This window comes from Mustela erminea, chromosome 8 (assembly GCF_009829155.1).
Source record: "Mustela erminea isolate mMusErm1 chromosome 8, mMusErm1.Pri, whole genome shotgun sequence".
NCBI lineage: Eukaryota > Metazoa > Chordata > Mammalia > Carnivora > Mustelidae > Mustela > Mustela erminea.
This window is the reverse complement of record NC_045621.1, coordinates 9,215,313-9,242,792: the sequence shown is the minus strand read 5'-3', so window position 1 is coordinate 9,242,792 and position 27,480 is coordinate 9,215,313. Positions and strand designations below refer to the sequence as shown.

General features: G+C 46.7%; 2 protein-coding genes across 2 annotated transcripts in view; both read left to right on the top strand.

The window, feature by feature from the left end:
* The first annotated feature begins 8,079 nt into the window (after nt 1-8,079).
* The window catches only part of ANKRD44 (ankyrin repeat domain 44), a 315,981-nt gene continuing 296,580 nt past the window's right edge, over nt 8,080-27,480 (top strand). The window contains exon 1 of the mRNA XM_032354282.1: nt 8,080-8,348. Within this exon, the coding sequence (XP_032210173.1) occupies nt 8,322-8,348 (27 nt within the window). The 5' untranslated portion in view covers nt 8,080-8,321. The remainder of the gene's footprint in view (nt 8,349-27,480) is intronic.
* Nucleotides 8,368-10,071, top strand: LOC116597002 (methyl-CpG-binding domain protein 2-like). The gene is made up of 2 exons (XM_032354284.1): nt 8,368-9,480; nt 10,053-10,071. Exon 1 carries the CDS (start codon nt 8,416-8,418, stop codon nt 8,911-8,913), a length of 498 nt encoding a protein of 165 aa, XP_032210175.1. The 5' UTR covers nt 8,368-8,415; the 3' UTR covers nt 8,914-9,480; nt 10,053-10,071.

Sequence of the window (27,480 nt, the reverse complement as noted above, 5' to 3'; positions counted from 1 at the left end):
CGGCACTCACTTCAACAGCGCGAGCATTAGGATCTCATACAAACTGCAGTCGAGAGGGAGCTCTCATGGCTTCCCTTAAGATCATCCCAGTCCTTGTCACTTTTTCTTTATGAGATGCCATACCAATTGTTCTCTTTCTCATCTATTTTTTCCACTTCTCAATGCAGTTTTATATACATTTTTTCATGTCATTCTGTAAGTTATTGACGACAGATCCACACATCCTTGGCCTTATTTGACTTGTGATAATTAAAACCTAGCTAGGTTCATTGATTTCCTCAAAGTTGCATCCATTCAAAAGTATTTACTTTGCATCGACCATGTGCCACACACTATACTCTGAGCTAGAGACAAAGGTGATTAAAACAACAGTCTAAAGGAGGAGTCAGGAAAGTAAACAGGTAATTAAAAGATCAAGGGATAAGTACAATAATAGAGGTTAAGTAGAGGGCACCAAAGTTTATGAAACTGTAGGGAACCTCTTCATGGGATAAGTGATATCTAAAGGGAGATCTGAGGGACAGGTGGAATCAGCGAGATGAAAATGACACTGGGGTGGATGAAATTATAGGCAGGAAACATCAAATGCAAAGGCTCAGAGTGAGAAGAAATACGAGGCATTGGAAAAGCTGCTGTTAGCAGTATATAAAGTGTGACAAAGAGGCCAGACTGCCATGTTTAGTCCCGCAGGTTGTGTACTGCACTACCCGAGCAGTCACCATTCACATAGACTACGATGTGAATGGCACCTTTCCAAGTTGAGCAAGGTGGCTTTCCCGTGAGAATGATGGGTGGGGAGAAAGGAGGTCTTGGAAAACCAAGCATGCTAACAAGTCTGTCAATAGCCTGAAGACAATGGAACGCCATTGAAGGGCAGTGACTTGATCAGGCTTGCGTTTTAGACAGACCTTGTTGCCACTGGGGTGGAGAATGGATCCAGGGAAACCAGCTAGGAGGCTGTTCCAATAAACCAGGTTAAACACTGAGAATGGTCTGATGTGAGGTCCTGGAAATTGGGATCAGAAAAAGCCATAGATTTAAGAGAGATGATGAAAACAGAATCGATCAGACTTGGATAAGTCTGTTTTTGTTCTTAGACCAAACTAGGTCCATGGTGATGTCATTTACTGATACGGGGAATCCAGCAGGAGGACTGAGTTTAGGCAAAGATTATTACTGGACATACTGAGTGGGAGGTGATTCTGAAGCATCTGAAAGGGAAGTAGGCAGTTGGGTGGGTCTCGAGATCAGGAGAAAAATGGTTGGCCTGAGACCCAGAAGTGCACTTTGGGCCTAAACCGGAATGTTACCAGGTTATACTAGAGTGGAGTTGCTCCGGGTGGCGTGTGTTCCGGGGGGGTGGGCTCAGGGGAGTTGGAGAGGGCTAGAGGAGGTAATACAGAGGTGATGAGAAAAAAAAGAGAGACATCTCTCTCTCTCTCTCTCTCTTTTTTTTAGACAAGTTTGGCTGTGAAGTTGAGGACAGAGGGGCCAGTTAGCCAATTTTGTGAATTTGCACGATCATTCTTCTGGAGGAAGGTTGAGAATGGTGCCTCCCATTCGGGGGTCGCCCTGACTTTGAAAGACCGCAGTTGCTCGTTAAAATACCCCCAGCTGTGGGTTTTCCTCCCTTAATGGAGCCTGAGGTTCCCACTGACTCCACCTCTTCGGCTTTGCTAAGCAGCTTCTCTTCCCTTCTTTATTCGTCATCCCTTCATCTTCCTACATGAATCTTACCTTCCCACCCTCTATGGTTTTTGCTTTGCTTCTCTTTCTTTTTTTTTTTTTTTAGACCTTATTTATTTATTTGACAGACAGATCACAAGCAGGCAGAGAGGCAGGCAGAGAGAGAGGGAAGCAGGCTCCCTGCTGAGCAGAGAGCCCCGTGCAATGCGGGGCTCCATCCCAGGACCCTGGGATCATGACCCGAGCCGAAGGCAGTCGATTAACTCACTGAGCCACCCAGGTGCCCCTTGATTTGTTTTCCTAAGAAAGCGGTCTTGAAAAGTTGAAAGCAAATGGGATAGAACTTTAAAAACTGCTGTCAACATTGGAACTTTTAACCCAGAGCAAATTCAATGTTCACTTCAGCAATCCCTTACAGGAAAAATTTAAATACTGTATTGCCAAATTGTTGTAATAACTTAGCTCTTTCTATTTGTTCTACTCTGGACTTCTTCTTCTTCTTTTTTTTTTTTTTTTTTTTTCATTGTTGAATTTTACACTTTGGGTAGGAAAGTGGAATCACTATGTTCCCAGCTAATACTCCCTCCACTTGCATGCTTTTAAAATCAGATAGTTTGCCATTATTTATTAAATTTATACTTGGTAGCTACACTATAGGGGACACCAGAGAAGGATAAGGCATGCCCTAGTACGCACTGGAAGTTTCTAATATCAAGGAAACAACACATATGCAAAACAAAATATATGCAAAAGAAAATATAATAAGTTATAGAAGACTGATCCTTCTAAGACAATACACTGCTGGACTTCTGCCCACAGTTCACGGTCACACTGCTTCCAAGAACAAAGAGGTAGAACAGAGGAAGAGCGGTGGGCAGCAAAGTTTATTGGGCAAAAGTACAGAACTCCCAAAGAGGGAGGGAACCTGGGAGGGTTGCTAAGTATATGGGTTTTTATGGTCTTTTTGTCGAGCTATTTTAATCTGATTAACCCTATGCAACTGTCACCCAGTCAGGTTTTGTCCACGTGTCCATTTAACTATCAGGCAGCTGTTCATGTGGGAAAGGGTGGAGGGCTCCTTCCAGGCCCATGTTTCCTAGCCTGGGGGACGAGAGGGCAGTAGCCGCCACGGCCCTAAGGCATGTGGGCCAGCTGCAGGCCACCAGATGAAGCTTTGTTTGATGATCCCACTGACTGTTGAGTTGTCCTTCCTAGGTCTGGGTTAGGATGCCAAGGCCATTCCTTTTCTTTCTGTCACATATAAGTAGTAAGTCCTCCCAGTAGGAAGACTTAAAGCTGGGGCACTGAGTAAAATCTAGATTAACAGGGTGGGGTCTCTTTCCTTTTAAGGGTAGTTTTTCTCTTAGGACAGGGAGTGGGGGGCGTGTGGGGAAGTAGGGGGTGGGGGAGCCCTTGTCCCTGCCCACCATTCTTATGATTATCCTTCATTAAATTAAATACAATAGATGGATGACAGCAAATAAAAGGATGAAATACTTAATGCTGCTGATCATATATATATATATGAGATATATCACATTATATATGTATATGTAACAGTCAAGGACCGCGAGGACCAAGAGTCAAAGAAGGCATTTCCTGTTTTAAAGTACATAAATTTGTCACTAAATTCTGCCCCTGAAACGAATAATACATTACATTTTAACTAAATTGAATTTAAATAAAACATTAAAAAAAATAAAGTATATACCTTTAAACAAATCAACACCAAAAAACCCTTTATATTATTTTTTAAAATACCTAACATATTTCTTCATTTCTAGGGTGGCATCCGTTCATATTTTAACACAACAGATATAATAGCTAACATTCATTTTTGTACCAGGTATGGCTATAAAGTGCTTTAAATATGTCAACATATTGAATATGGATCATTTAGTGGGGTGGGGATATTTCATCTTCTCCCTACTAGGTTCTGTTAAACAACTGGTACAAACTGAAATTCCGTGGCTCTTTAGGGTCTAGGAAGTATAGTATGTGTGGAGATAAGGAGTACTCATATATATTTAAAAAATAGAAAAGTTACATTGGTGAAATGTTGTTACCTCCTTAGCCTAGCTCGCCAGGCCCTTGGGTCTGCTTTGTGAGGATCACTTGCTAGCCCCAAGACACTCATGGATCTCCTGCGCCTTACACATTCGAAGGCCACACTAGTTTCAAAACAGAAGAGTCACCATGTTGAGACGGCGAGGTAACCTCATCCGAAATTTTGCCTCATTCAGCAATCCTTTACATACCTCTGCCCGGGGTCCTCAGCTGGGCCAGGGATGGGGTGCTGATTTATTTACAAACAGGGTATGAACTATGTAAACCACCTGCGTAAAGTCAAAACACATGATTATATTGGGTGGGGTTTCTCAGCAACTGGCCTCTGAGAGGGAGATTTACATGCTGAGACTTATTGGGCCATGCTTCTGGGAACACCTAAAATGCCTTTGTATCTTGTACTCATTGGGTATGTATAACTTCCAAGGAGGGGTTATGACCTTGGTTGAGGTGGTTATTTTGGGTTGAGGGCAATTCCTGGGGGAAGACTCAGCTTTAAGCTTTCAGCCGGCAGCACTCCAAGCAGTTGGGGGAATAAGGGCTTTGGTCCCGAAGGTGGGAACCAGGTGGGACACCACAGCACCATACGTTTACATGCTAATGTACACACACACGTATGTATGTAAGCAGGTACATTCACATATGTACCCACACATGAATATATAGACATACACATACATTTCATGTGTATTTGTACTTAGGAAAATTTAAAAAGCATAAATCAAGCACATAAAACCACAGTGAAATGTGTTATTAGTAAATTGGGCAGATTTATTGAAATCATAGGCTATTATCACAACAGTACAGTGGTTCTCAGGATTGCTCCTGGATGTCTTTAATATAGTGATCCAGCTCTCGGCAGACTAGATCATGGCAGAGAGCAGGAGAGTTTACGTCCCATAAAGACTACGAAGGTGAACTGTTGGCTCAGTCATAGAAAAGAGAAGAGCTTTTGGTGCAGTTTGGAATAGATAAAATAGCATTTGCCCTATCAGTAGATGTGTACCAGGTACCCCGGATTGCACTGATTTGCTCTAGTAAAGACAGACGCATAGAACTGTGGTTGCAACTGGCTTTACCATCTGATTCAGTTTATACCGATTCATAATAATTCTCTCAGATTCATCTGCCTCTGCGTAGGCCGAACAGGTGAGCTGAATGGGGGAAACAATACCATCGTGACTGCTGCCTCACCCACATCTTTTATGCTGCTACTAATTTTTACATCTTTCCAGGGATTTGGTATCGCTTTTGGTTTTCTATCCTTAGGGGGACTCAGCCTCCCTTTCGATCAAGGGGTCTGTGCCCTGGCTGACGTATGAAAACTGGCTGAGAAGGAGGACTTTTCATTTTGATGGCTCAAGTCCGGTTTTGGGTAGCAGGGCTAGTTTGCTTCTTACAGAGATCAAGGAGTATTTCAGAATTCTGCCTGGGCATTACCAAATAGCCCCGTAGGTAAGAGTTTTCAGTCATATGTTTCCCCTGCTGCCCACTGCAGCAAATGTGTCACTCTGTTCCTGCCAATTAGACACCGTCACTTGGCCATTCCATTCCAGGATCCCACTGTCACGGAAATCAGGGAGCAATTTCATGAAAGCATCTGCCACCATCACATCCAGCTACCACAGAGCTTTTCTGCTACTCCCCTTACTAAAGCATTTTTCAGGGCCTTAGAGTAGAGATAGTCACCTGGGCCTCCAGAGGTTTATAGTTCAGGGCTGGGTGTACACATTGTACATAAAATCACTCCAACTTTGCCATCTCCATGAGCCTTTGGATTTCTTCCTCTACATGATTTGGGCATCTTATTCTCATTGAATATAGACTACCAATGGGTCTGAGTTTTGGCTAGCCAATTAAACAAACCATTAGAGTCACTTTCAATGTATGAACGAACACATTAAATCCAAGCTTTACAGTAAAGTCACCCATATCAACAAATTTAGCCCAATCCTTTGCTCTTTTTTGGAAACTTGACCAAAAACTGTTCAGTCTTTCACAAAATCATGTCACCTCTGACAAGACCAATGTCGATATTTGAGTTGCTAATACAACACACTTACAGTGGTCTGTCCTTAGAGTTCTCTCATTCACAATGGTTCTACATACATGTGTAAGCATCTTACTATTTATTTTGTCTTCTAATTCAAAGTTAATGACGAATCATTTTCCTTTTATTTTACCTTTATTATATCATTAAGAGATTATATTGATTTCTTGGGAAATTTGCATAGGTAGTTAATTATCTATGAATTTCATTTCAGGACAGTAAGGGGAGTATTACAAACACTAGTTACAAAAAGGAGGTGATGGGTCTGATACAGTTGGGAACAGCTCCCTCCTCCTCCTTTTAAATTGGGCTTAAAGAAATTGGGGCGCCTGGGTGGCTCAGTGGGTTAAGCCTCTGCCTTCGGCTTGGGTCATGATCTCAGGGTCCTGGCCTCGCATCAGGATCTCTGCTCAGCAGGGAACCTGCTCCCCCTGTCCCCCGCCAGCCTCTCTGCCTGCTTGTGATCTCTGCCAAATAAATAAAATAAAATAAAATAAAATAAAAAAAGAAATTACACATAGGCACGCCCATGTTGAACCAAAGTGGGTAGTGAGTGCATTTGTAGATTCAATTATTTGTTATCATTCTTCTGCAAGGTAGCTATGCTTCAGTGGAGAATTCTGTGTCCTATTCCGTTTACTTACAGAGCCACGCAGGGTGATATTAGTACAAATACCAAGGACAGTGGTGAAGAGCTGCCTCCAGATGCAACAGATGCGATCTATTTCGTGTTTGAAGGAGGACTTGAGGAGAAAAACGTTCTGTCTGTGAACATTACTAAAGACAGAGGAGTGGAAGCCAGGGGCCTGCTTCCTTAGCTCCCTTGTCTGTGTGATCCGAGTCACACAACGCCACGGTCAGGTAATAAAGATGGGGATGCTGAGCAGATGCTACCACTCCCTTCTCCCTTTCCCGCTCTCTATCTTTGGAGAGGCTCTGCAAGTAGGGATGGAGAGTCCACATTTGGCCTGTGAGTGAATGGAAGGTAGGTATTTGGTCTTAATCCAGAACCGCAGCTGCGTTTGCTGCTCAAGGCAGGTTTGCTTTGTGGCATGCCAGGGGCACACGGGGCTACCTGGGAGCGGTCCCCCAACCTGCTTCCCTACTTAACTCTTCCTCCTCCGGAACCTCAGCTCTTGGCACTTTCACAGGGAAGCTGCCCTCACCCACCAGTCGGGGTCTGATTCCTTTGGCACGGATTTCCTTTGGAAGCATCCCCGCGCCCCTACCCCTTACCAGTGGTGATTACATTCAGGAGTTGTAACCTTTTACTTCCTGCAGGACACCCACTAAGACTAGGTACCTTCCCTGTTCGCGCTCCCTGCCTTTCCTACCGTGCCAGCTGGTGTGTGGTACAAAGCAGGCACGCAGTACATAGTTGTTGAATGAATAAATGTTTGCTCCAAATTCCAGAAGTGTCGACACTTACTACGGCTGATGCACATTCCACTGTCTCTGTAGCCCATGGGGCTCGAGAGCCAAGTGTTCTCTTTGCTGAAGAGCGCGCTAACTGGATTTTGTAGAAATGAGTCAGGACGGAGACAACACTCAAAAGCCCCATTAATTCAAGACTTCTAATTTAGGACTTCTTTTCTTCTCCAGTCACTCTGTCCCCCCCACCCCCCATCTCCCCAGCTCAAAACCCAGCGTTTGAACTTAGCGATGGAGTCGCGTGCGCGTCCAGCTGGAAGGTAGGGGGAGGGCGGGGTGGGAAGGCTGGAGCCCCGTCCGCCACCTCCCAAGGGCTGGACGAACGCTCGTCAAGAGGGACAGTGGGTCCAAGGCCTCCCGCCTTAAACAAAGAAAGCCCCAGAACTACACCCCCGACCCAGGTGGGACAGTCCGTTGGAGCGCCGGGCAGTCGGGGTGGAGGAGGGTGACTGACCCAAGGTCTCGGGTGAGAGGTCAGGTCAGAGCGGTGGCCTGTGAGCGGCGACTCCCCGGGGCTTGTGTCTGCAAGGGCTCGCTCATCAGGCTGCGCCCGCGTGTGTCCGCGTGTGTCCGATGGGGCTGGGAGGGGGGCGGGGGGCGCGCTCAGCCCCGGGGCCGGGGGGGGGCGTCCCTCGGCGCCAGCGCCTTCGCCCTTGCGGCCGCGGGGCCGGGACGCCGGGGCGCCGCGTGCAGGCGCCGAAAGCAGGCGGCGGTGTGGCCCCGCGGCGCGGCGCGGCGGGCGCGCTCGGGGGGCGGCGGGCTGCGAGGCCCGGCTGCGGGCGGCAGGAGGCAGCGTCGGCCCGGGCGGCGCGGCGGCGAGCGAGCCCGCGCGCGGTGATGTCAGTGGCGGCCCGGCTGGCAGCGGCCGGCACTTCCTGTATGCGGGCGGGCGGGCGCGGCGGCCAGCCCCGGCGGCCCGCGGCAGCCTCTCGGCGGGAGGAGGCGGCGGCGGGGGAGGAGCAGGGGGAGGGCTGTCAAATTCGGGAGCCGGATCTGGTCCCCGTGCCCCGGCCGTCGCCTCCGCTCCGCCGGCCGCCGGCGTGACATCCGCGGGCCGGGGACCTGCGCGCGCGCCCGGGGCGGAAGAATGGCAGTGCTCAAACTCGCCGACCAGGTAGGGGGCGGCGGCGCCGGCGGGCGGGACGCGCGGGCGCGGGGCGGCGCGGAGCCCCGGCGGGGGGATGGGGGCGCGGCGCGGAGCTGTTTACTCGGGCGGAGCGAGGGGTGCGTGCGGCCGCCTGGGCTCCGGGGCCGGCGGCTGCGGCTCTCCTCCCCGCGCCGTCCCCGCCCTGGGCCGTCGGAACTGCGCGCTCCGCTCGGTGCTCCGCGGCGCGCCCGAGGGCAGGGGCAGGGGCGGGCGGGCGGCGGGGCGGGGGGTGCCGCGGTGCGGGGCTGCGCGGGGCTGCGCGGGGCTGCGCGGCCGAGCGCGGGGTGCGTCGTCCGCGGGCCCGGGCTGCGCCGGGGGAGGGGAGGCTCGAGGTGCGCCTCCGGCCCCTGCGGCGCTGCGCAGCGCGGGCTCCGCCGAGCGAGGCCGGCCGCGGGGAGGCTCGTCCGCGCCGCCGGAAGGAGGGCGCGGGACGGAGGGAGAAGGGCTCGCCGCCCGGGACCCTTCCCCGAGCCGAGCGGAGACCGGGCCCGACCGCGGCTCCGGTGGGGTCGAGCCGGCTTCATCCGTTTGACGTGACAGCGGGACTTCCTCTTTAGCAGCCGAGGCTGCGTGTGCGCGGGGCGCGGCGGGGACCCTCGGAGAAGGCGCTTGTGGTTGTGGCCGGCGTCTCCCGGGAGAAGGCGAAGTCCGGGCTCGGCTCCCCGCGGCGGACCACCCTCCCTGTCCCGTGGGGGTCGCGCGGTTGCTCTCCCGGCGCCGACGCCGCGCAGGGCCGCTTCGGAGTCCCGGTGCGGGGAAGCGCGGTGATCTGCGGACTCGCGGGCAGCCCTGGCCGCGGCTCTGGGGATGGAAACACCCACCTTCGCAGACTTCGCTGCTCTTAGGACGTCGACCCTCCCAGGCGCCCAACCAAGTTGCGCGGCCAAACTCTGCAGCTCCCTTCCCGAAAAAAGGGGAACGGCTTGCTTCTTCTCCTCCTGCCATTTATTCAGGGGGCAGCGAAGTGAACCCTGTTCGGGGGTCCTGGTAGGTGCAGACGCAAGTCTGGACGTTGACACCCCATCAAACGTGCCATTCCTTGGTATGAAGCATCGCCTCCCACTCGAATGCTTGTCATTTGCTGCCTTGCCGCCACCAGGTAGAATCCACCAGAACATTCTGCACTTTAGATGCAGCCAGTCACCAGAATGATTTGCTCTTTTATCCATTAGATTCAAAATTTTGCTTTGTTTTCCCCTACGCATTTACAGGCTTTTTTTTTTTTTTTTGAGGAGAGATCACTGAATTAGCATTCATCTTCTCCTTAAATTTAGCTGGAAGAACAGCTGGTAACTGGGGGGACTCGACTTGTTCCCACTGGTTCCAGAGCATTTAAAAGTGTTTGTGAGTTGATATTAGGTTCCTCTCCACCTTTTTTGGTCACATGCTTTGACAACTGTTAGACATTTGCGTTTTAAAACATCTTCCAGTTTTACTCGGCCTGCTCATGCCATCCTAGCTACTCCAAGTTACTATACTTGTCTCTTAATTCCTGAAACTTCAAAGTACAAGACGGGAATCTAAGAGGCATTATTGTTGTAATCACACACACAGCAGAATTTCACATGGAATTTTAGTGTGGGGAGAGGTGCTGAAGACAATCTTAGCTCAAGTCCTTTATTTATTTATTTATTTTATTTTTAAAAAAGATTTTATCTATTCACTTGACAGAGAGAGACACAGTGAGAGACCGAGCAGGCTTCTCACCAAGCAGGGAGCCTGATGCGGGGCTCCATCCCAGGACCCTGGGATCATGGCAGATGCTTAACCACTGAACCACCCTGGCGCCTCCCAAGTTTCTTTTTTTAAATGGAAAACCTGAGATCTGAAGACGTGAAGCAGGTGTTCCTCAGGGACCACAGCTGCTGGCCTGTGTTGCTGAAACTAGCTTCTGTCCTGTCCCCTGCCTTCCAGGCTTCTGGGCTTTTGCTAGAGGATGTAAGACACCTCTGGCTTCTCCTTGGATGTGTTGAAAGGGTTACAAGAAGGCATCTTCACCTAAATCAAGATGAGCACTAGGGAAACGTGTATTTCTTGGTCTTAGAAAGAAAGGACGTTATTCTTGGGGACTTAGGAGAGTAGGACTTTCAAAGATGAAATGTTTCTGACCGCCTCTCCTCCCTTCCCCAAAGGAACTAGTATCGCTATGGAGAAACGAGCCCTATAGGCTGCGTTTGGGTCCATCTCCAACTGCATAAAAGGGATCTAAGGAGTTCTAAGGTTCAGGAGCATCTAAGAATTGCCATCCTGTCTTGGGACAAGGCCACACGGAGCCTGGGTGAGGAGGTGGTCTGGGCTGGGTGGAGCTGTGAGCAACGGAGGTTTCTATGTGGCTTTGGGTCCAGGAAATGTGTGGTCTTTCTTGCCTTATATAGTCTTACCTTTCAGTTTGAAACTGAATTCTTAGATGCTGCTTCATAACCTCACCGGAGGCTTAAAAACCCTTTGCTTGAGTTCCGGCTGCAAGAGTTTTGCTCCATCATTGTGGGGAGGGGGCTGCCTGGTGGGAGTCACTGCTTCTTCCGCAGAGTTTGTAGAGGAGTGCGGGACTTGCTGGTCAGCTGCTGGCGAAACAGCCCCTTCTCCGTCCCTCCGTCATTGCTGAAGGTCCTATCTGTGAGCTGGTTCTCGATTTTTCCACCATGGCTCTTGAATTTGTAGCTTGATACCCCCAATTTCCCCGACCCATTCTTACTGTTGATAAGCTGAATCACAAGCTGTCTTGGTTTGTTTTTTAAACATGCCTAAAGGAAAGAATGCAAGAAGATGACATTTCCTGTCCTGCTGAAGCTGGGGGCAGGAGCTCGCTGGGTTGATGGCGGTCACTTCGTGAAGAGTCAGTCCCGCTCTGGCATCTTGGCCGGTAGTGCACGAGGAGGGACCGTGTTTTCTGAAACTCTGTTTTGGGATAGTTTAAAAAAGGGAGAGGCAAGTGTGGTTTTTAGTTTTATTTATTTATTTATTTTACTATGAGAGGGAACTGGGAGCTGTTGCTACAAACAAACTTAGCATTTAGCACTTCTGCATTTGTAACTGTGTCTCTTCTGTTTTCCTCTTCCCACAGCACACATCATTTTTCTTGTAGTATTATGGGGACCAGTCATCCTGGTTTGCTAGAACTGAGGGGTTTCCCAAGATGTGGTACTTTCGGTGCTAAAGCTGGGAAAATTCTAGGCCAACCATGATGAGCTGGTCACCTTGCACAGCATAGAACGTACTCACTCGCGTAATTAATTTAATAGTGTGATTATTTCATCCTAGATGGACCTTAGGAGGTTTCTTAAATCTTTGATAAAGTGAGGTGATTTTACATTTGGGAGAGAAAGTTCTGTTTCATACAGATGTAATGCATTTTAGCTCAAGATGGCCATGAAACTCTTTGCAATTTGATTTGCGATTCAACTTCTGGGGGCCGCTTTTGATGTCTGGTTAAGGCGTTCCAGTGATTTTAAGTGTCTGGGCCTGTCTTCGGCCACCCCCCCCACCCCCCAAAACAGGTTTTCAGAGTTCTGAAGCCAGAATGGTAAGTTCTCTTGGATCTTTGAAATGTTCACTGTTCTCACCTGAATTTGCTATTGACAGCAGAATGTCACCTCCATCTCAGGGGCTGCCTGTAGACAAACTGTTCCAGCAGGTGGCCCTTCTTTGAGCTCCCTGCCTGGAGGCCTTCTGGCTAGGTGTCCCCTTGCCAAGCCCTAGCTCACACTCGAGTCACCCATCTCCTTGCCAAAGGCAGTGAGTGGCTGGCAGCTGTGGCAGTGGCAAGAAGCAGAAATCCTGTAACTCTGAAAACAGGATTTCTAGCTCATAGTGTGGGGCCTCGGGACGTGTTGTGTACCTCATAGGGCCGCCCTCATCCTACCGTTGCTCACAAGGGCACTGGGTTTACAGCAAACACGCTGCTGCGGTCCTGCCTTCAGCAAAGAAGAAGGGGAAAGAAAGGCTTTATTTTTTGGACCCTTCTTTAGTTGTTTTGGGATCCAGTCACATGACTGGGTAGTGTACTTGAGGGCTGGTGTTTCCTGGCAGAGACCTAATAATGCCTTACATTTATTGGGATCTTGTATGTCAGGCCCTTGCTGTGAATCATCTCTCTTAACCCTCACAGCCTCACTAGGAGGTTGGAGGCCGTGTGATTCCTGTTTTATAGATGAGAAAACAAGAATAGAGAGGCCAACTGACTTGCTGAATGTCATACACCCACTAAGGAGCACCCTGTCCTACCCTGGCAGTCTGATTGCACAGGTGGGGCTCTAACCACAAGGCCATACTTTCAGTGGTTGAAAGGTCAGTGTGGTTGTAGGACCCGTGGATGCCTGTTCTTTCCCGGAAGCCATCGGGCGAGCTTTACCCTGCAGTCCTCCTTGCTCTCGGGGCCAGACCCGGAGTCAGGCGCCGCTCTCTGTGCTCTGTGGGCCTGGCGTATCCTGTTCCTCTCTCCAGCCCCCTGCCGTGCTGGAAGACCTGTTGATGGGTGGCCCCGGGGATTTTTTCTGGGTCATTAGTAAATATACTATGATCGCTATAGAAAAGTCAGAATGCTGGATACAGAAAAAGAAACAGTTAAAACCGTCTGTAGTCTCTGTTCAGAACTATTCCTGACGTCTTGATACAGAAGGAAACTTCTGGTACCCAGGTAGAGTCTTTAAACCTTCCACAGAATGCTATCAGTATCTTTTTCTTGACCACAAAGCTAACAACTATGCTGTCTGGACCAGTGATTTTTCCAAATAAACCAAATTTTTGCATCTCTTAAATAAATGACTGGCTGCTCTGGTTTAAACCCAGCAGCACTTGATTTTTTTTTTTTTTTTAAGATTTCAACTTTTACTTCCTCTTTTTCTCTAAATAGAGAGTAAATATAAACTCCAAAAAGCACAGTTGTTTGTGCCAGAAACAGGACTGAATCATTCTTTAAAAAGATTTCTGTTTCAACAACATAACCGTGAGTTTCCTGTAGGCCAAAATATAACATGAAATAATTTAAAAAATAAGGAAGAGCTGGAGAAAGCTAATCCTGTGGTTTTGAAACTTGGTAAGCTATGGCTCTCCTTTATTATTATTATTATTATTATTATTGTTTGTTTTTGTTTTTTAAAGTAAGCTCTTTGAACTCACCACCCTGAGATCAAGTCACATGTTCTACCCACTTGGCCAGCCAGGTGCCCCTTATGGCACTTCTTTTTGTTTTCCTCAAAGAAGATTCCATGTTGAAGGTCAAGGTATAAGAGATTGGTGACAGTAGTGATCCCTGAGCCCCTTTCAAAGATTATTTGGCATCAGGGAGGGCCCATGGTGTGAGGGGCACTGGGTGTTATATGCAACCGGTATATTATTGAACACTACACCTGAAACTGATGATGTACTATATGTTGGCTAATTGAATTTAAGTAAAAAAAAAGACACAAAGATTATTTGGGTTTAGTATTATTTAAAAGCCCCTTTGTATGAGAAAACTACTGGTTCCTAACTCAGTGTTTCTTTCCTGACCCATCGTGTTCTCCAAAAACAAAGATTTATAAGTGTTTGTAGATGGGTAGGAGTGACATAGGATTTGGATGGCCGTATCATTTTTATTCATTCTGGGACAGCTTTGAGATGATGCGGGTTCTACTGAATATTAAGCTGGGGAAACAGGTGTGAAGCAGGCCTGTGCCAGGTAAACCTGGACACACCGTCGCACTACAGACACTGTGTGCTCACCCCAGGCTTGACAGTATGCGGACGAGTGACCAGTAGACTAGTCGCTCTCTTTGGAGTGAGATGTACGCTGGCACAGGTGCTACAAAGCTTGCTTTCTCACCTTGTGCGAGGCCGGAGTCGGCCACCAGCTTCCGTCTCATCCATCAGTTCAGACCCGTTGGATGAGGGGCTGTGGGACACTCTGGCTCTGGGAGCTGAGGATGGGGACACGGATGATGAGTGACCGGTGTTCGCCAGGGTATGAGGTAAGGGAGGGGTGGCCTCTGTTGTGTGTTAGCAACCCTTGGCAGGTCCCATTAGGCCCTGCCAGCCTCATGTCCTTCTTTGTAGAAGGAAGAGGTTGGACCGGATGCCTTTCAGGTGCCTGGGCCCCTCCCGCTCCCTCCGTGACTCAGTCCGTCTGCTGACGGTTTGTACTGGAATCTTCACAGACACGGCCGTGGAGGTTGTATTTGCTGATGAGCTCCAGTTTTATTTTCTAGGTAACAAAGTCAAACAGTTAAATTCGGATTCCAGAAGAACGTTCTAACCAGCGTCAATGATTTAGGAACTGATTTCTGCCCTGTGGCCTCTACTCCCCCTCCATTGGGTAGATCACGTGAGGTTATGTATTCTGTAAAGCATCCGTGTGATTGATTCTTTCTTTAGCAGCCTTTTAGCAACACCGTATTTGCCTTCTGCTTGACTTCAGAGGCTGAGAGAACAGGTATTGTCTCTCATCCGTGTTTAAGCCTGTAAAAAAGTCGGTAGTCCAAGAGGTTGGAATTAATGATCATGACTCTAGGTTTTCATTATGAGGTTCATACTTTTAAAGGATCTTTTTATTTGTCTCCCCTTTTGAAACTGAAAATTTATTTACCACTCTGTTTGTTGGACGAAGCAAATAGGAAGTACATAGCCTGCCTTTGGGCTTTTTCAGACTTTGCTAAGGCAATCGTGCTTGCTTGTATTTCTCCGTCTTCTGTGTCTCTAATGCCCTCACCCCCACCCTGTGAGTCCTGAGCATCCCAGTGGAACTTTCTAAGGTATCTTTAGTACCAGGAGACCATTTTGCCCCAGGGGAGCCTCCAGAGCTCTCGGTAAAACTAGAGGGATTTGTAGGAACATCTGAGGCCTAGACATGCAAAATTTCCCCACAGTTCCAATCTGTCTCAAAGGTTTTAGTGTTAAAAAAAAAAAAAAAAAGGTTTCAGTGATAAATTGCTTTTGTTTGTTTTCAGAATAATACTAGATGGCAACCGTAGACAGGGTTTCTACTCATGGTTCTTTTTCTGATAGTTGTATGGCTCTGGGCAAGTCCTGGCCTTCGTTTCTGTGTCAAATGGGACTGGACGGGTGGAGATTCCTCTACATTCTTTCAAGTTCTAACCGTCTAACAGAATGCCACAGGTACCTCGTCTGAACTCATGGAATCTGGTTTTTGAAAAGTATCTGCCTTCCGTGAACTTCTGTTCTCTCCCTCCCCCACTTACCCCCAACCCAGGGGGATTGGCTGCAGCTGGAGTTGACCAGGTCTGAGACCCACATCCCACGCCCTGCCTAAAGGTCAGGGGTCCTTTCCCCAAGACTGTCATCCGGCATCTGCAGCAGCTGGTTTCCAGGGAGGGACACAGCCCTGGGACAGCTCTCAGTGCAGCCCTGTGAGAATTCCCTGGGGCTTCGTGCAGAGCGAGGGGAGCAGGCCTCGCAGACCCTGTGTTTGCCTGCTGTGAGCTGTGCTGAGCTGGTGCCTACTTCAGCATTGCTCCGAGATGCTGCATTAGCCAAAGTCCTGGGGTCTCCCCTAATCCCATTTTACTGAACTCCCTAATAACATCTGGGTCTAACAAGTCCGTTTTCCCAGAGATTGGGTGCCATGACACAGGGACCACAGACTTTCTCGAGGAGGGAATTCCCACTCGCAGCGAACAGTCTCTGTACGTGTGGACACACTCAGCCTGCAGAAGCTTGTTTTGCTGTGTAAGACTGGCAAGATGAGGGAAAGACAGGAAGGAGAAGTTCAGGTAAGCGGGGACAACCCAGCCAGCCCACTGTCGATAAACTATGGCCTCCAGAAGCCAGGGGTGCCTCGACCCCAGGGCTGAGCAGGATGGCTTGTTGAGTTTGGGAAAGAAAAGATCAGAATTCGTAGTTCTTTTAGAACCCTTTAAAATATTCCTTTTTTTGTATTTTGAATATATGTTGTACCCGGTACTAGAAAAATCCTCTTCGTTCTACTTCCACTTTTGAGCACCTGGCCGAGCCGGCTGGCGGACGGCTGGTGCGGCGGCTGACCTGCTCACCCGGCCCTGACGCTCTGCTCCCAGCCTGGCGGCCGGAGCCCCGGACTCTGAAGCCCACATCGCGTCTGTCCCCCGCTCAGCCCCTCCCAGCCCTTCCCAGCCCACACCGAGGAAAAGCCGATGTCGTAGAGGCCTCTCTACTCGCCTGCCCTGCCCCGTCTCCTCCCGCCTCTCCCCTCCTTGACCCCAGTCCGCATCGGCCTCCTCCCCGTTCACTGAGCCGCCAGGCGCGCTCCCGCCTGTGGGCCCTTGAAGTTCCTGCTGCCTGTGAAGCTCTTCCCCACGGCCGCACGCCCAGCCTCAGCCCTTTCCGATCTTTACTCTCGCGCAGTCCTTGCCTGACCTCGCTCTGTCAGCTGCCGACGCCACATTTCCTGTCCCCTTCCTTTATTTCCTCTCCGTAGTACATGTCCCTCCTACCATATATTTTATCTTTTTGTAAAAATAAAAACTTACGTGTAGAAGAGATACGAATAACAGGGCAAGAGTTTTTTGTTGTTTTGTTAGCTTGGTTCATTCGCTGCTAAAACTTCAGCACTTAGAAACGATATAAGGCACATGGTAAATGCCCAATAAATTGAATGATATAAATCGAACGATATAAATATATATGTGTGTGTATGTATATGTCTACATGTTCAACGGTTTTTGCTCATTAGGTGCTCGAACAAAAAGAAACTTACAAAGACTTCCGTAAACAGAGCTCCTATCTGTACACTGGGATGTTGGATTTCCATGAAATTTGGAGTAATCGTTCTGCCTCATCAAAAGATAAAAGATCACATATTGTCTTCTTTTCTGGTTATATTTCTTCTCTTGTTAAATTGAACTTTTGGTGGTAGGGATGGGTTAGCACCATAGTTGGTTCCCAGTAGGTTCCATTTCTTTATAGGGGAGAAGTCAGAGTGACACTAGGGAAGAGGAGATGTGGACCCCAGATGTTACGGGGAGGGACGCTCAGACACATGGCAAAGTGGGTCGTCTTTTATGTATTCAGGCAATCAAAGTCTGTTTCGTAAACTTCATTTCCAAGGCAGTGACTCTGGGGGAGTTTTCTGCTCCCCCTCTTTCCACAAAGGATAAGAACAGGTACAGGAAAATGGTTAGAAACCAGAGAGAGAATTGGGAAGGAGGAGTTAGGACAATAATCATGCTTGATGTTATTTAGTCCCGACAACGTCTCTACAAAGGAGGGACCGTCACCGTTGCCCTTGAGAGATGAGGTAAACGAGTGTTGAGAGATTAAGTAGTCTCTTGGGGGTCACAGGACTCTGGGGTTCACATCCGCACAAGCTTGTCTCCAAGGTGCACATTCTTAGCTGCTGTGCTTCTGGCCTCTGGAGACGGGCGCAGTACCACAAGAGGCTCTTTTCCTCGTGGAGCTCACAGTGTCGCAGGCCTCGTGCACGGAGGGCTGTCGTCAGATGGTCACTGAAGGCATGTGGCATGTGAAGCAGCTACCGAGCCAGGTGGAGGGCAGGTTTAGAGGACATTCTGAGGGCACTTGTGAGGGACGACGGAAGTCCCTCACGAAGTCCCCAGATGGGCGCAGTTGCTAAGAAAGGCGTTAGGGAGCTGGAGGGAGTCGCGTGATCCTTGAGGAAGGGAGTGGTTTAGACCCAGACGAGGGAGGCAGCCCAGGTCGGGGGTGTGCTGTGTGCCAGGAGGTAACCCGAAGCCTGAATTTTCTGAAGCAGAGGGTCCCGACTAGGAAAACAGAAAAGGAAAGGAAAGAAATTCTCGACATGCATACTTGGCAGGAAGGGTGTTTGGGATTTTTCTTAAGTTTTTCTCTTTCTTTCTTTTTAAAAAGGTTTTATTTATTTATTTACTTGTCAGAGAAAAGAGAGAAAGTGAGCACAGGAAGGGGGAGCCTCAGGCAGAGAGAGAAGCAGGCTCCCCACTGAGCAAGGCCCCATATGGGACTCCATCCTAGGACTCTGGGATCATGACCTAAGCCAAAAGCAGATGCTTAACCGAATGAGCCACCCAGGCATCCCTCGAGTTTTTTGGGTAGGTACTACGTGTCCTCTCCTGGAGACATAAATTGTGTCAGGACAAAACTCATTGTTTCCATGTGTTGTATAGGCATGATTTTAAAAAAATGAATGTATATCCCATCTTGTTCTAAAAAGGTATTGAAGCACAAGGTGTGGTGTTACTTTACAGGTACTTCTGTCTCTACGATATCCCCTACTTGAATATTGTACACATTGTTGTTATGGCCACGTTGTGGATAAACATGTATCCTGGAGTACTGAACTTCATTGAAAGAGGCTGGATGGACGGTCTTCATGGTTCAGGACATGGACGGATTACTGTAGTAGGTCTGGAGAAGGCCTGTTTTCAACCTTATAAATTTTTATTAAAAATTATTTAAAAAAATCCAGACTACGGAGAGTATACAGGAAAAATGATTTCATTTCTTTAAAAAAATCAATTACAAATTGCACTACTAGGTATTTATCCAAGGTGCACATTCTTAGCTGTGCACCTTGGATAACATTGTGTTGTTGTTTTTTTTTAAAGATTTTATTTATTTATTTGACAGATAGGGATCACAAGTAGACAGAGAGGCAGGCAGAGAGAGAGAGGAAGCAGGCTCCCTGCTGAGCAGAGGGCCCGAAAGTGGGGCTCGATCCCAAGACCCTGGGATCATGACCTGAGCTGAAGGCAGAGGTTTAACTCACTGAGCCACCCAGGCACCCCAAACATTGTGATTTGAAGGGACACCTGCAACCCAAGGTTTATAACAGCAACATCCACAATACCCCAAATATGGAAGGAGCCCAGGTGTCCATTTACAGATGAATGGATTAAGAAGGTGTGTGTGTGTGTGTGTGTGTGTGTGTGTGTGTATTACTTAGTCATCAAAAAGAATAAAATCTTGCCAATTACAACCACATAGATGGAAGTAGAAGGTATTATGCTAAGTGAAATAAGTCGGAGAAAGACAAATATCAGATGATTTCACTCATATGTGGAATTTAAGAAACAAAACAGATGAACATAGGGGAAGGGAAGAAAAACTAAAATAAGGCCAAAATTTGAGGTAGGCACACCATAAGAGATACTGAACTCTGGGAACAAACGGGGGTTGCTGGAGGGGAGGTGGGTGATGGGCATTAAGGAGGACGCTTGATGTAATGAGTCCTGGGTGTTCTATACGACTGACGAATCACTAAATTCTGCCTCTGAACCTAATTAAAAAAGTCAATTGCAAGATGAAAAAGGGAGGAGGAGAGGAAATATATAGATGAGTGAGAATTAAGACATGTAAACTAATTGCAGCGAATAGATTTGGATTCTGATTCAGACAAACACATTTCTGTGAGACAATAAGGGAAATTTGAATACTGCCTGTTTATTTGATGCTTTAAAGTATGAATATGGTATTGTGGTTTTGTTTAAAAAGAAAGTCTTTATCTTACAAAACAAGAAAACAAAACCACAAAACCTTAGCATTTGCCCAGGGCTCCTAAATATTTTAGTGACTCACTCTTTGGAAGCCTTTTTTTTTCCCCCTTTCAGTTTACTTCTTCCTGCTCTCTTTGTGCCCCTTCTAAGCTCGCTACTGTCCCCCTGGTAGAATGTCTTCAGGAGAGTTGTTGGAATCCTTTTTGATTGTCAGAAAAGCACACAGTTCTGCTAGTTTTGTTGCCTATAGAAAGAGGCACCTAACTTGGAATTGGCTAGGAAGGTTGCCCATCTACTGACTTACTCAAAGTGGGTATTTGAGCATCTGCCTTGAAACCCACAACTTGGATGCCTTTAGGAAGACCCAGATTTGGCAGTTCTGTATAGTTATTTCAGTGTAAGGTATTTCCAGGGAATTTAGATATTAGAGTTGCCCAAATTCACTTTGTTATGTCACTTTTTCTTTTTAAAATTCCAGTTAACATACAGTATCATATTAGTTTCAGGAGTACAATATGGTGATTTCACAGTTCCATGTATTACCGGGTGCTTATCATGATGTTACATTGCTTTTTTTTTTTTTTTTAAGATTTTATTTATTTATTTGACAGATTATAAGTAGGCAGAGAGGCAGACAGAGAGATAGAGAGAGAGGGAAGCAGGCTCCCTGGTGAGCAGAGAGCCTGATGTGGAGCTTGATCCCAGGACTCTAGGATCATGACCCCAGCTGAAGGCAGCCGCTTAACAGACTGAGCCACCCAGGCACCCCAGTGTTACATTACTTTTAAACTGTGTTTCTATTTAATCTACGTAGTTTTATTTATTTATATGTATTTTTAAGATTTAGTTTATTTATTTTAGAGAAAGAAAAAGTGTGTTTGTGTGCGAACGGGGAAGGGGCTAGGAAGAGGGAGAAGGAGAGAAGCAGACCCCCCACTGATCTCCGAGCCCCACATGGGGCTTGATCCCATGACCCTGAGATTATGACCTGAGCTCACATCACAAATCCGAGGCGTAGCCGACTGAGCAGCCCAGGCCCCCCTCCACTGGGAAGCTGTTGAAAGACAGCTCACCGTTACAAGGTGTCAGTTTTAATAACCCTTGTTGCCACACCTCTTTTCTTCCCTGAACAGGAAGTAGGTGTTGGTTGTTGCCCTCAAAGCTGAGATATCTTTATTTCTACAAGTGTGAGAATCCTTCCATACCTTCCCCGCCCTTATTTTTAAAAAACTTATTTACTTATTTTAGAGAGCGTGAGAGAGGGCGAGCACAAACAGGAGGGGCAGAGGGGGAAGGAGAGAGAATCCCACGGGGGCTCTGCCTTGAGCTCGGAGCCCTCCATGGGGCTCGATCTCACCAGCCAGTCTCCATCACTTAACCTGCTTAGCCAGAAGGTGCCCCCTTCTGTCTCTGTCTGAATGGAGCCCAGCTCTACGAATAGATTGTAGGCTTGAGAAGTGCCAGTTGCAACTTGAGTAAGTGATACTGTCGTGTGTAGTTCAGAAGCCTGCTGACTAGGGTTTTGGCTGCTTTGGAGCCTCAGTATAATTAAGTCTTGGGGCCCGTGAGGTGAGCGGCACATTTAGTTGCTAATGCTGCTTTTCTTAGCAGCCACGAATAAACAATCGCGTTTTGAGGAGCTCTGCTCTTTAGCAAAGAATCTTGTGTCAAGGTCCCCGGGTGCTCTATGACTGTATATACAATGTTTTAAAATGTCGTGACATCTCTCTGAACAGTTTCCAAAAGTATTACATGGGAGTGGCATAGTTAAGAGAATACGGAAGTCGGTGCCTGGAGATGGAGATTGTAGGCACATCTCTGCTCCTGACTACGGGTCTCAGACACAACTGTGACAAAACGTTCCTTGCTTAAAAATGGTTATAATAATACTTGCTTCATGGGGAAGTCATGACAATCAAGTGGGACAAGTCTTTGTACCGCAAGTGGCCTACGGGCACTCAGTAAATAGTCCTTGAATTTCTAGTTGGTTCTTCACTTGTCAAAGTAAAGACTAGTTCTCTAGGGTCAGTTTCAGTTCTATGAGAATATGGTTTTAATTATTTTTTGTTTTCAATTTATGACCATTTATCTGGTCTTTTTAAAAAAAATTTCTAACTTAAACAGCATTGGTAGAAAATGTTTCTGTGTGTTTTACTTTTGTGTGTTTTACTTAGATTTGAATTGTAGCATTTTGGTTCCTACAACTTTAGGAAGTGCATTTTTCTTTGATTTTGGTTTTAATGAATGTATTGACTGAGTTTATTTGACTGAAGAATTTTATGTTTGGATAGATCTAGAGGAATAAATGTGTGTTGAAAAAACTCTGAGGAGTTTGCAGTCATTCTTGATTTAAGTTGTCAAAAAGAACTGAAAATTACTTTTAAGAATGCCACTTCCTCTTCACAGAAGTATAAAACCATGTCTTTTTGAGGAAGTGTGTAAGAACAAAATAGTTGATAGGGCAATCTTCTTCAAAAATCGTCATGAGAGAATTTCTGAGAAACATTCAAGTTTCAAGTCTTGAACAAACACATAACAGGATAGAAAGCCATATATTTCTGTGAAAAAGATGTGATTAAAAAAGTCAGAGGATTCTTTGTAAAAAGTCACTTTAATTTGGAGTCTTTTTTTTTCTTTTAAAACTACAGAATGCAATAAAAAGGAGGCAATTTTATTTTGAGTCGTCTCTACACCCAGTATGGGACTTGTACTCACAGCCCCAGGATCAAGAGTCTTATGCTGCACCGACTGAGCCGCCCCAGCACCCCGTGTATGTTTTAATTCTAAGATGTATTTCATTTTCAGGTGTATCTGGTTAAGGTGTAGGGCAAAACAATAAGGGTCAGAGGAAAATGAAAATGAGAGTAATACCAAAAAAAAAAAAAAAAGAGTAGATTAAAGAAAGAAAAATAGGAGAGAAATACATATTTTTTAAAAAAGGAAGGGGTGGGGCGCCTGGGTTCAATGGGTTAAAGCCTCTGCCTTCGGCTCAGGTCATGATCCCTGGGTCCTGGGATCGAGCCCCACATCAGGCTCTCTGCTCAGCAGGGAGCCTGCTTCCCTTCCTCTCTCTCTGCCTGCCTCTCTGCCTACTTGTGATCTCTGTCTGTCAAATACATAAATAAAATCTTAAAAAAAAAAAAAGAGGGGGGGTTGCCTGGGTGGTGCAGTTGGTTAAATGTCAGACTCTTGGTTTCAGATCAGGGCATGGTCTCAAGAGGTGAGATCCAGCCCCGAGTCAGGCTCTGTGCTCAGCGTGGAGTCTCTTGGATTTTCTCTCTCTCTCCTTCTGCCCTCTCCCCACACTATGTGCACTCTCTCTCTCTCTCTCTCTCTCTCTCCCTCTGTGTCTCGAATAAATAAATGTTAAAAAACAAAACAGGGAAGGAACTGAGAATGGAGAGAGACTGACCATGTTACTTCCCAAGGTGAATGTCAGAGCCACTCTTGAACTTTAACCTAAATTGGTCATTACCTGCCATACTCTGCTCTTAAACGTGATTTTTAACACTGAGCGCTGCTCTTCAAGCCCACGGACACTCACTTCTTGGAGTTCTAAGATTGGAATAACCAAAGAGGAGATTATTGGTTACACTATGAAAGAAACGACCCGAGCTATGTACCCAGAGGCTGGGAAGAATCAGGCTGATGGTGATTCGGCGCACGGGGAGGGTCCTTGCTGCTAGTCCAGAGCTATCAGATTCCAAGGAGTGACCGGCGGATAACAGGTCATTTTGCATGTGGGGAGGCAGGTTTGGCCACTCCGGGGCCTCGTAACTAGGGTCCTGCGACAGCTCTGGTTTTCAGCGTCCACCGCTTGTCCTTGCGCGTGAACTCAAGAAGGACATTTCCTTATCACTGCCTTATGGCTTCAGTGTGCTTTTCCAGAGATCCATTCTTACCTCCCTTTCTGCCAGAACTGGCTGTGAGACCCTGACATCTCTGTGGGCCTCAGTTTCCTCTAAGGAATAAGGATGTTGGTTGGACGAGCCAGTGGCTGCTCTAGTCTTCGAGGGCTCTAACCCGAAGCTGGCGGGTGATGGTCGGGCCACATGCTGAATTTAGCTCTAGGCCTGTTCAGATTTGGCCTGTCAGCTAAGGATAGTTTCTACATTTTTTTTTTTTTTTTAAAGATTTTATTCATTTGACAGAGAGAGAGATCACAAGTAGGCAGAGACAGGCAGAGAGAGAGAAAGAGAGAGAGAGGAGGAAGCAGGCTCCCTGCTGAGCAGAGAGCCTGATGCGGAGCTCGATCCCAGGACCCTGGGATCATGACCTGAGCTGAAGGCAGAGGCTTTAACCCACTGAGCCACCCAGCCGCCCCTAGTTTCTACATTTTTAAATGGTTGACCAAGATCAAAAGAAACATATTTTGAGACACATGAAAATTATATGAAATTAAAATTTCGGTGTCCGTAAATCAAATCTGATTGGAACCCAGCCTCCCTCATTCGTGTACCTATTTTCTATGGCCGCTCTGGGGACCTCCGTGAGTGGAGTTAGGTGGTTGCCACAGAGCCCTCGTGGCCAGCAAAACCGAAAACATTTACTGTCTAGCTCTTTGCAGAAGAAATGTGCCAGCCCCCACTCGAATCCAAGCTCGGGGACCACACTGCTTAGAAATTGAGTGTTGTCTTTGTATTACTTATGCTGTACTTTGATCTAGATTTAATTAGATTAATATGGTAATTCTCGCTTCTATTATTTTCTCTAGGAGAAAGTAGAAGCTTAGTTAGCCTTCTTGGTATGTTTTTAATTAAAAAAGAAAAATCCCCCTTTAAAACAATAGTTTTTTTGTATTCAGACTTCTTTTTTTCCCTCCCTTTAGGAATCACTGTAGAGAAGGAAGCCATATGTTTGTATTTTAAATCGTTTGCCTTTTAAACTGGATTTTTAAACTCCAGATGTGGACTCAGAAACAGTTAAAATGTACTTTTGATGTTCTGCAAGAGCCACGTTGGGGGAGGAGAGCTTTACCTCTTATATTTGAGAGTGAAACAGAAATCTTAGTATTTTCTGTTTCCCATTGTGTGCTAAAAATGCTATCTTTAGTTTCTTTCAGTAGACCATCTAGACTAATATGGGGATAGAAATGGCTTTAATTTTACAGAATGCCAATCAGAGCAATTAAATGAATATACTTTGAAGATACACTCAATTATTACAAATGGATACTATAAAATTAAAAGATAAATATCAATATTACCTACTTATCTGATATTTCTCACTAATCTAGAAAGTTCTCTCTGAAGCTAAGTCTGGTAACTGTGTGAGTTATGGGTTTGGGTGAGTGAGTGAGTGTGTATATGCGTGTGTATTTCCAGTGTTCATGTCTGCCTCCCACTCTTGAACTTCTGAAGTCATCTGAGTTATTCTAAAACTCCTCCTAGGCCTGGAGTTTCTTTTGATCTTGGAAGAAGATGGGCACCTTGAACTGGTTAGTGGGGGGCAGGAGGGAGGTCAGTCAACACATGTGGTCTTTCATCTAAAAGTTAGCTTTATTTTTCTCTTTTGATTTCCTAGAGAGAAAGTTAAGACTGAAGACACTTGTTGATAAAGATTCGTGAAGAAATTCACATAGTGTATCACTGTAGAAAACATTGACAGTGATTCAGTACCTAAGCCCTCTGAAGACCTCCAGCATTTTCTGAACAGCATCATAAATTATCTGGAGGTTAACAGAATGATAAAATTCCCATTTTTTTGGAGGGAAAAACTGAGGCCAGTGGTTGTTACTTGGCTTCTGAGTCTTAGTGCTGGTAGAGGTCTTGTTTTTGCAGCTCAGTCTGAGGTGCATTTCATTTGCCTATCCGGTTCTTAAACAGTACTTGTAAAATCATATGTCATTTCTACAGTTATATTTAGGATATAGCCTGAAATACTGTATAAACACCCTGTGATAGAATACGAAGGCTGCTGCCCGGGTAATTATTATGTGGGTCTAGTATCGTATCATTTGCATTATCTAGATTAGAATGTATCACCCACTTCAAAGTTGGGCTAGAAGAGGGAGCCCATTGTGTGCAGGGCCAAGAGAGTATTGCCTCATAGTTCCCCTTTGAGTGAAGAACTTTTTGATAATGCAGAAGGGTTCTTGTTTGAAAACACCTGCAACTGGCAACTGTGTTGAAACACTAAGCCTTTCCCACACCCTCACCCCCAAATACCTTCACAATGTGCTCTGTTTTCTTTTTCAGAATTTCATGAGCAGTAGCAGAATTGCCATCTGAGGGGAATGTTTGTCACAGAACTAACTGCCTAATCTTTAGATGGGTCGAAATGCAGATCAATGTCATGAACACTTTCATTTTCCTTCTTACATGGAAGGGGGGTGAGTTTCTCTGTTGAGCCTCTCACTTCTGGTTTTAATCTGTTTTTAGCTCCTTGATTAATGTGTGGCTTGGAGCCACTTGTTGGAGCTAAGTCATTTATTTGCTGTTCACTTCTGGGGGGAAATGTGGGCACCCCTTCTTTTTAGGATGCAAGGTCGTGCTTCCCCTGAGTTTAGGTTGAATGAGTTTAGGTTGTTGAATGAATGAATGAATGAATGAGTGAGTGACCCAGTGCCATTTTCTGCTGCTGTGTCTCTTCATTCTCAGGTCCTACTGCTCACCTTCTTTCCTCATCCTGCAGTCTTCAGCACGAAGACAGGGCAGATAGGACATGATAAAGTTTTTTTTTACATAAATAGCCTGAATGAAAGGATTGGTGGTAGGAAATATTGCCAAGTGTTTTTGTTTTGGTTTTGGTGGATTTTTTTCATATTAAATATGTATAATCAAGGGGAGTCTGGGTGGCTCTGTGGGTTAAAGCCTCTGCCTTCGGCTCAGGTCATGATCCCAGGGTCCTGGGATCGAGCCCCGCATCGGGCTCTCTGCTCAGCAGGGAGCCTGCTTCCTCTTCTCTCTCTGCCTGCCTCCCTGCCTACTTATGATCTTTCTTTATAAATAAATAAGATCTTTAAAAAATAATATGTACAATCAAGAATTGTGTGACTGATAACTCAGTGTGTCGTGAGTCACCCAGGTGCCCCAAAGTAAGACATTCTTATTTGAAGGGTGTTTCTTGATCTCTTGATGAGGCTTGCTTTCTTGGGTTAAATTCGTTTATGTATTTATAGAAAGCCTAACTTCTTGCCAGAATGATGAGTAAAGGAAGTTAATTGAAGCAGGGGAAGTGTGAATTCAAGGAGGTTCTCTTGACTCAAGTATTTTGGATATTCTCTTTGCTGCCAAGACATTTTACAACGTAGGGGCAGTCCTCTTGGTCAGAAACAGAAGGGGCGAGAAGTATATCTGCCTTTGAGGGAAGCTCATGAAGAGGAAAGTATGAACAAAGAGCCCCGTGACTCCGCAACCACAGGCACGTGTGCCTCTGGAAGCTGAGGGTCTGGAACGTGATACACCCAGAACAACCCGTGCCTGCAGACCCCTCACAAAATCTTCACGGACTCCGGGGTCCCAAGGCTGCCTTTGTGCAGCCGTGTCTTCGAGAGACGCCGCTCTGGGAGAGCTGATGTCATCGCAACTGGTGGCCTGCATTCCCGTGCCCTCGGAATCCCGTCAGTTGGCCAAGTATGGGTCACTGGGTCACCTCAAGTGTGAATGACAGACACATTAGTCAAGTCTCAGGCTGTACAGGTCGCCTTCGAAAGCGTGTGCTTGCCATTTTGGAAAAACTAGGCTAATATGTGTTAA

Coding starts and splice junctions, on each gene's coding strand:
- LOC116597002 (XM_032354284.1), top strand. CDS start 8,416: ATGGGGGCGCGGCGCGGAGCTGTTTACTCGGGCGGAGCGAGGGGTGCG.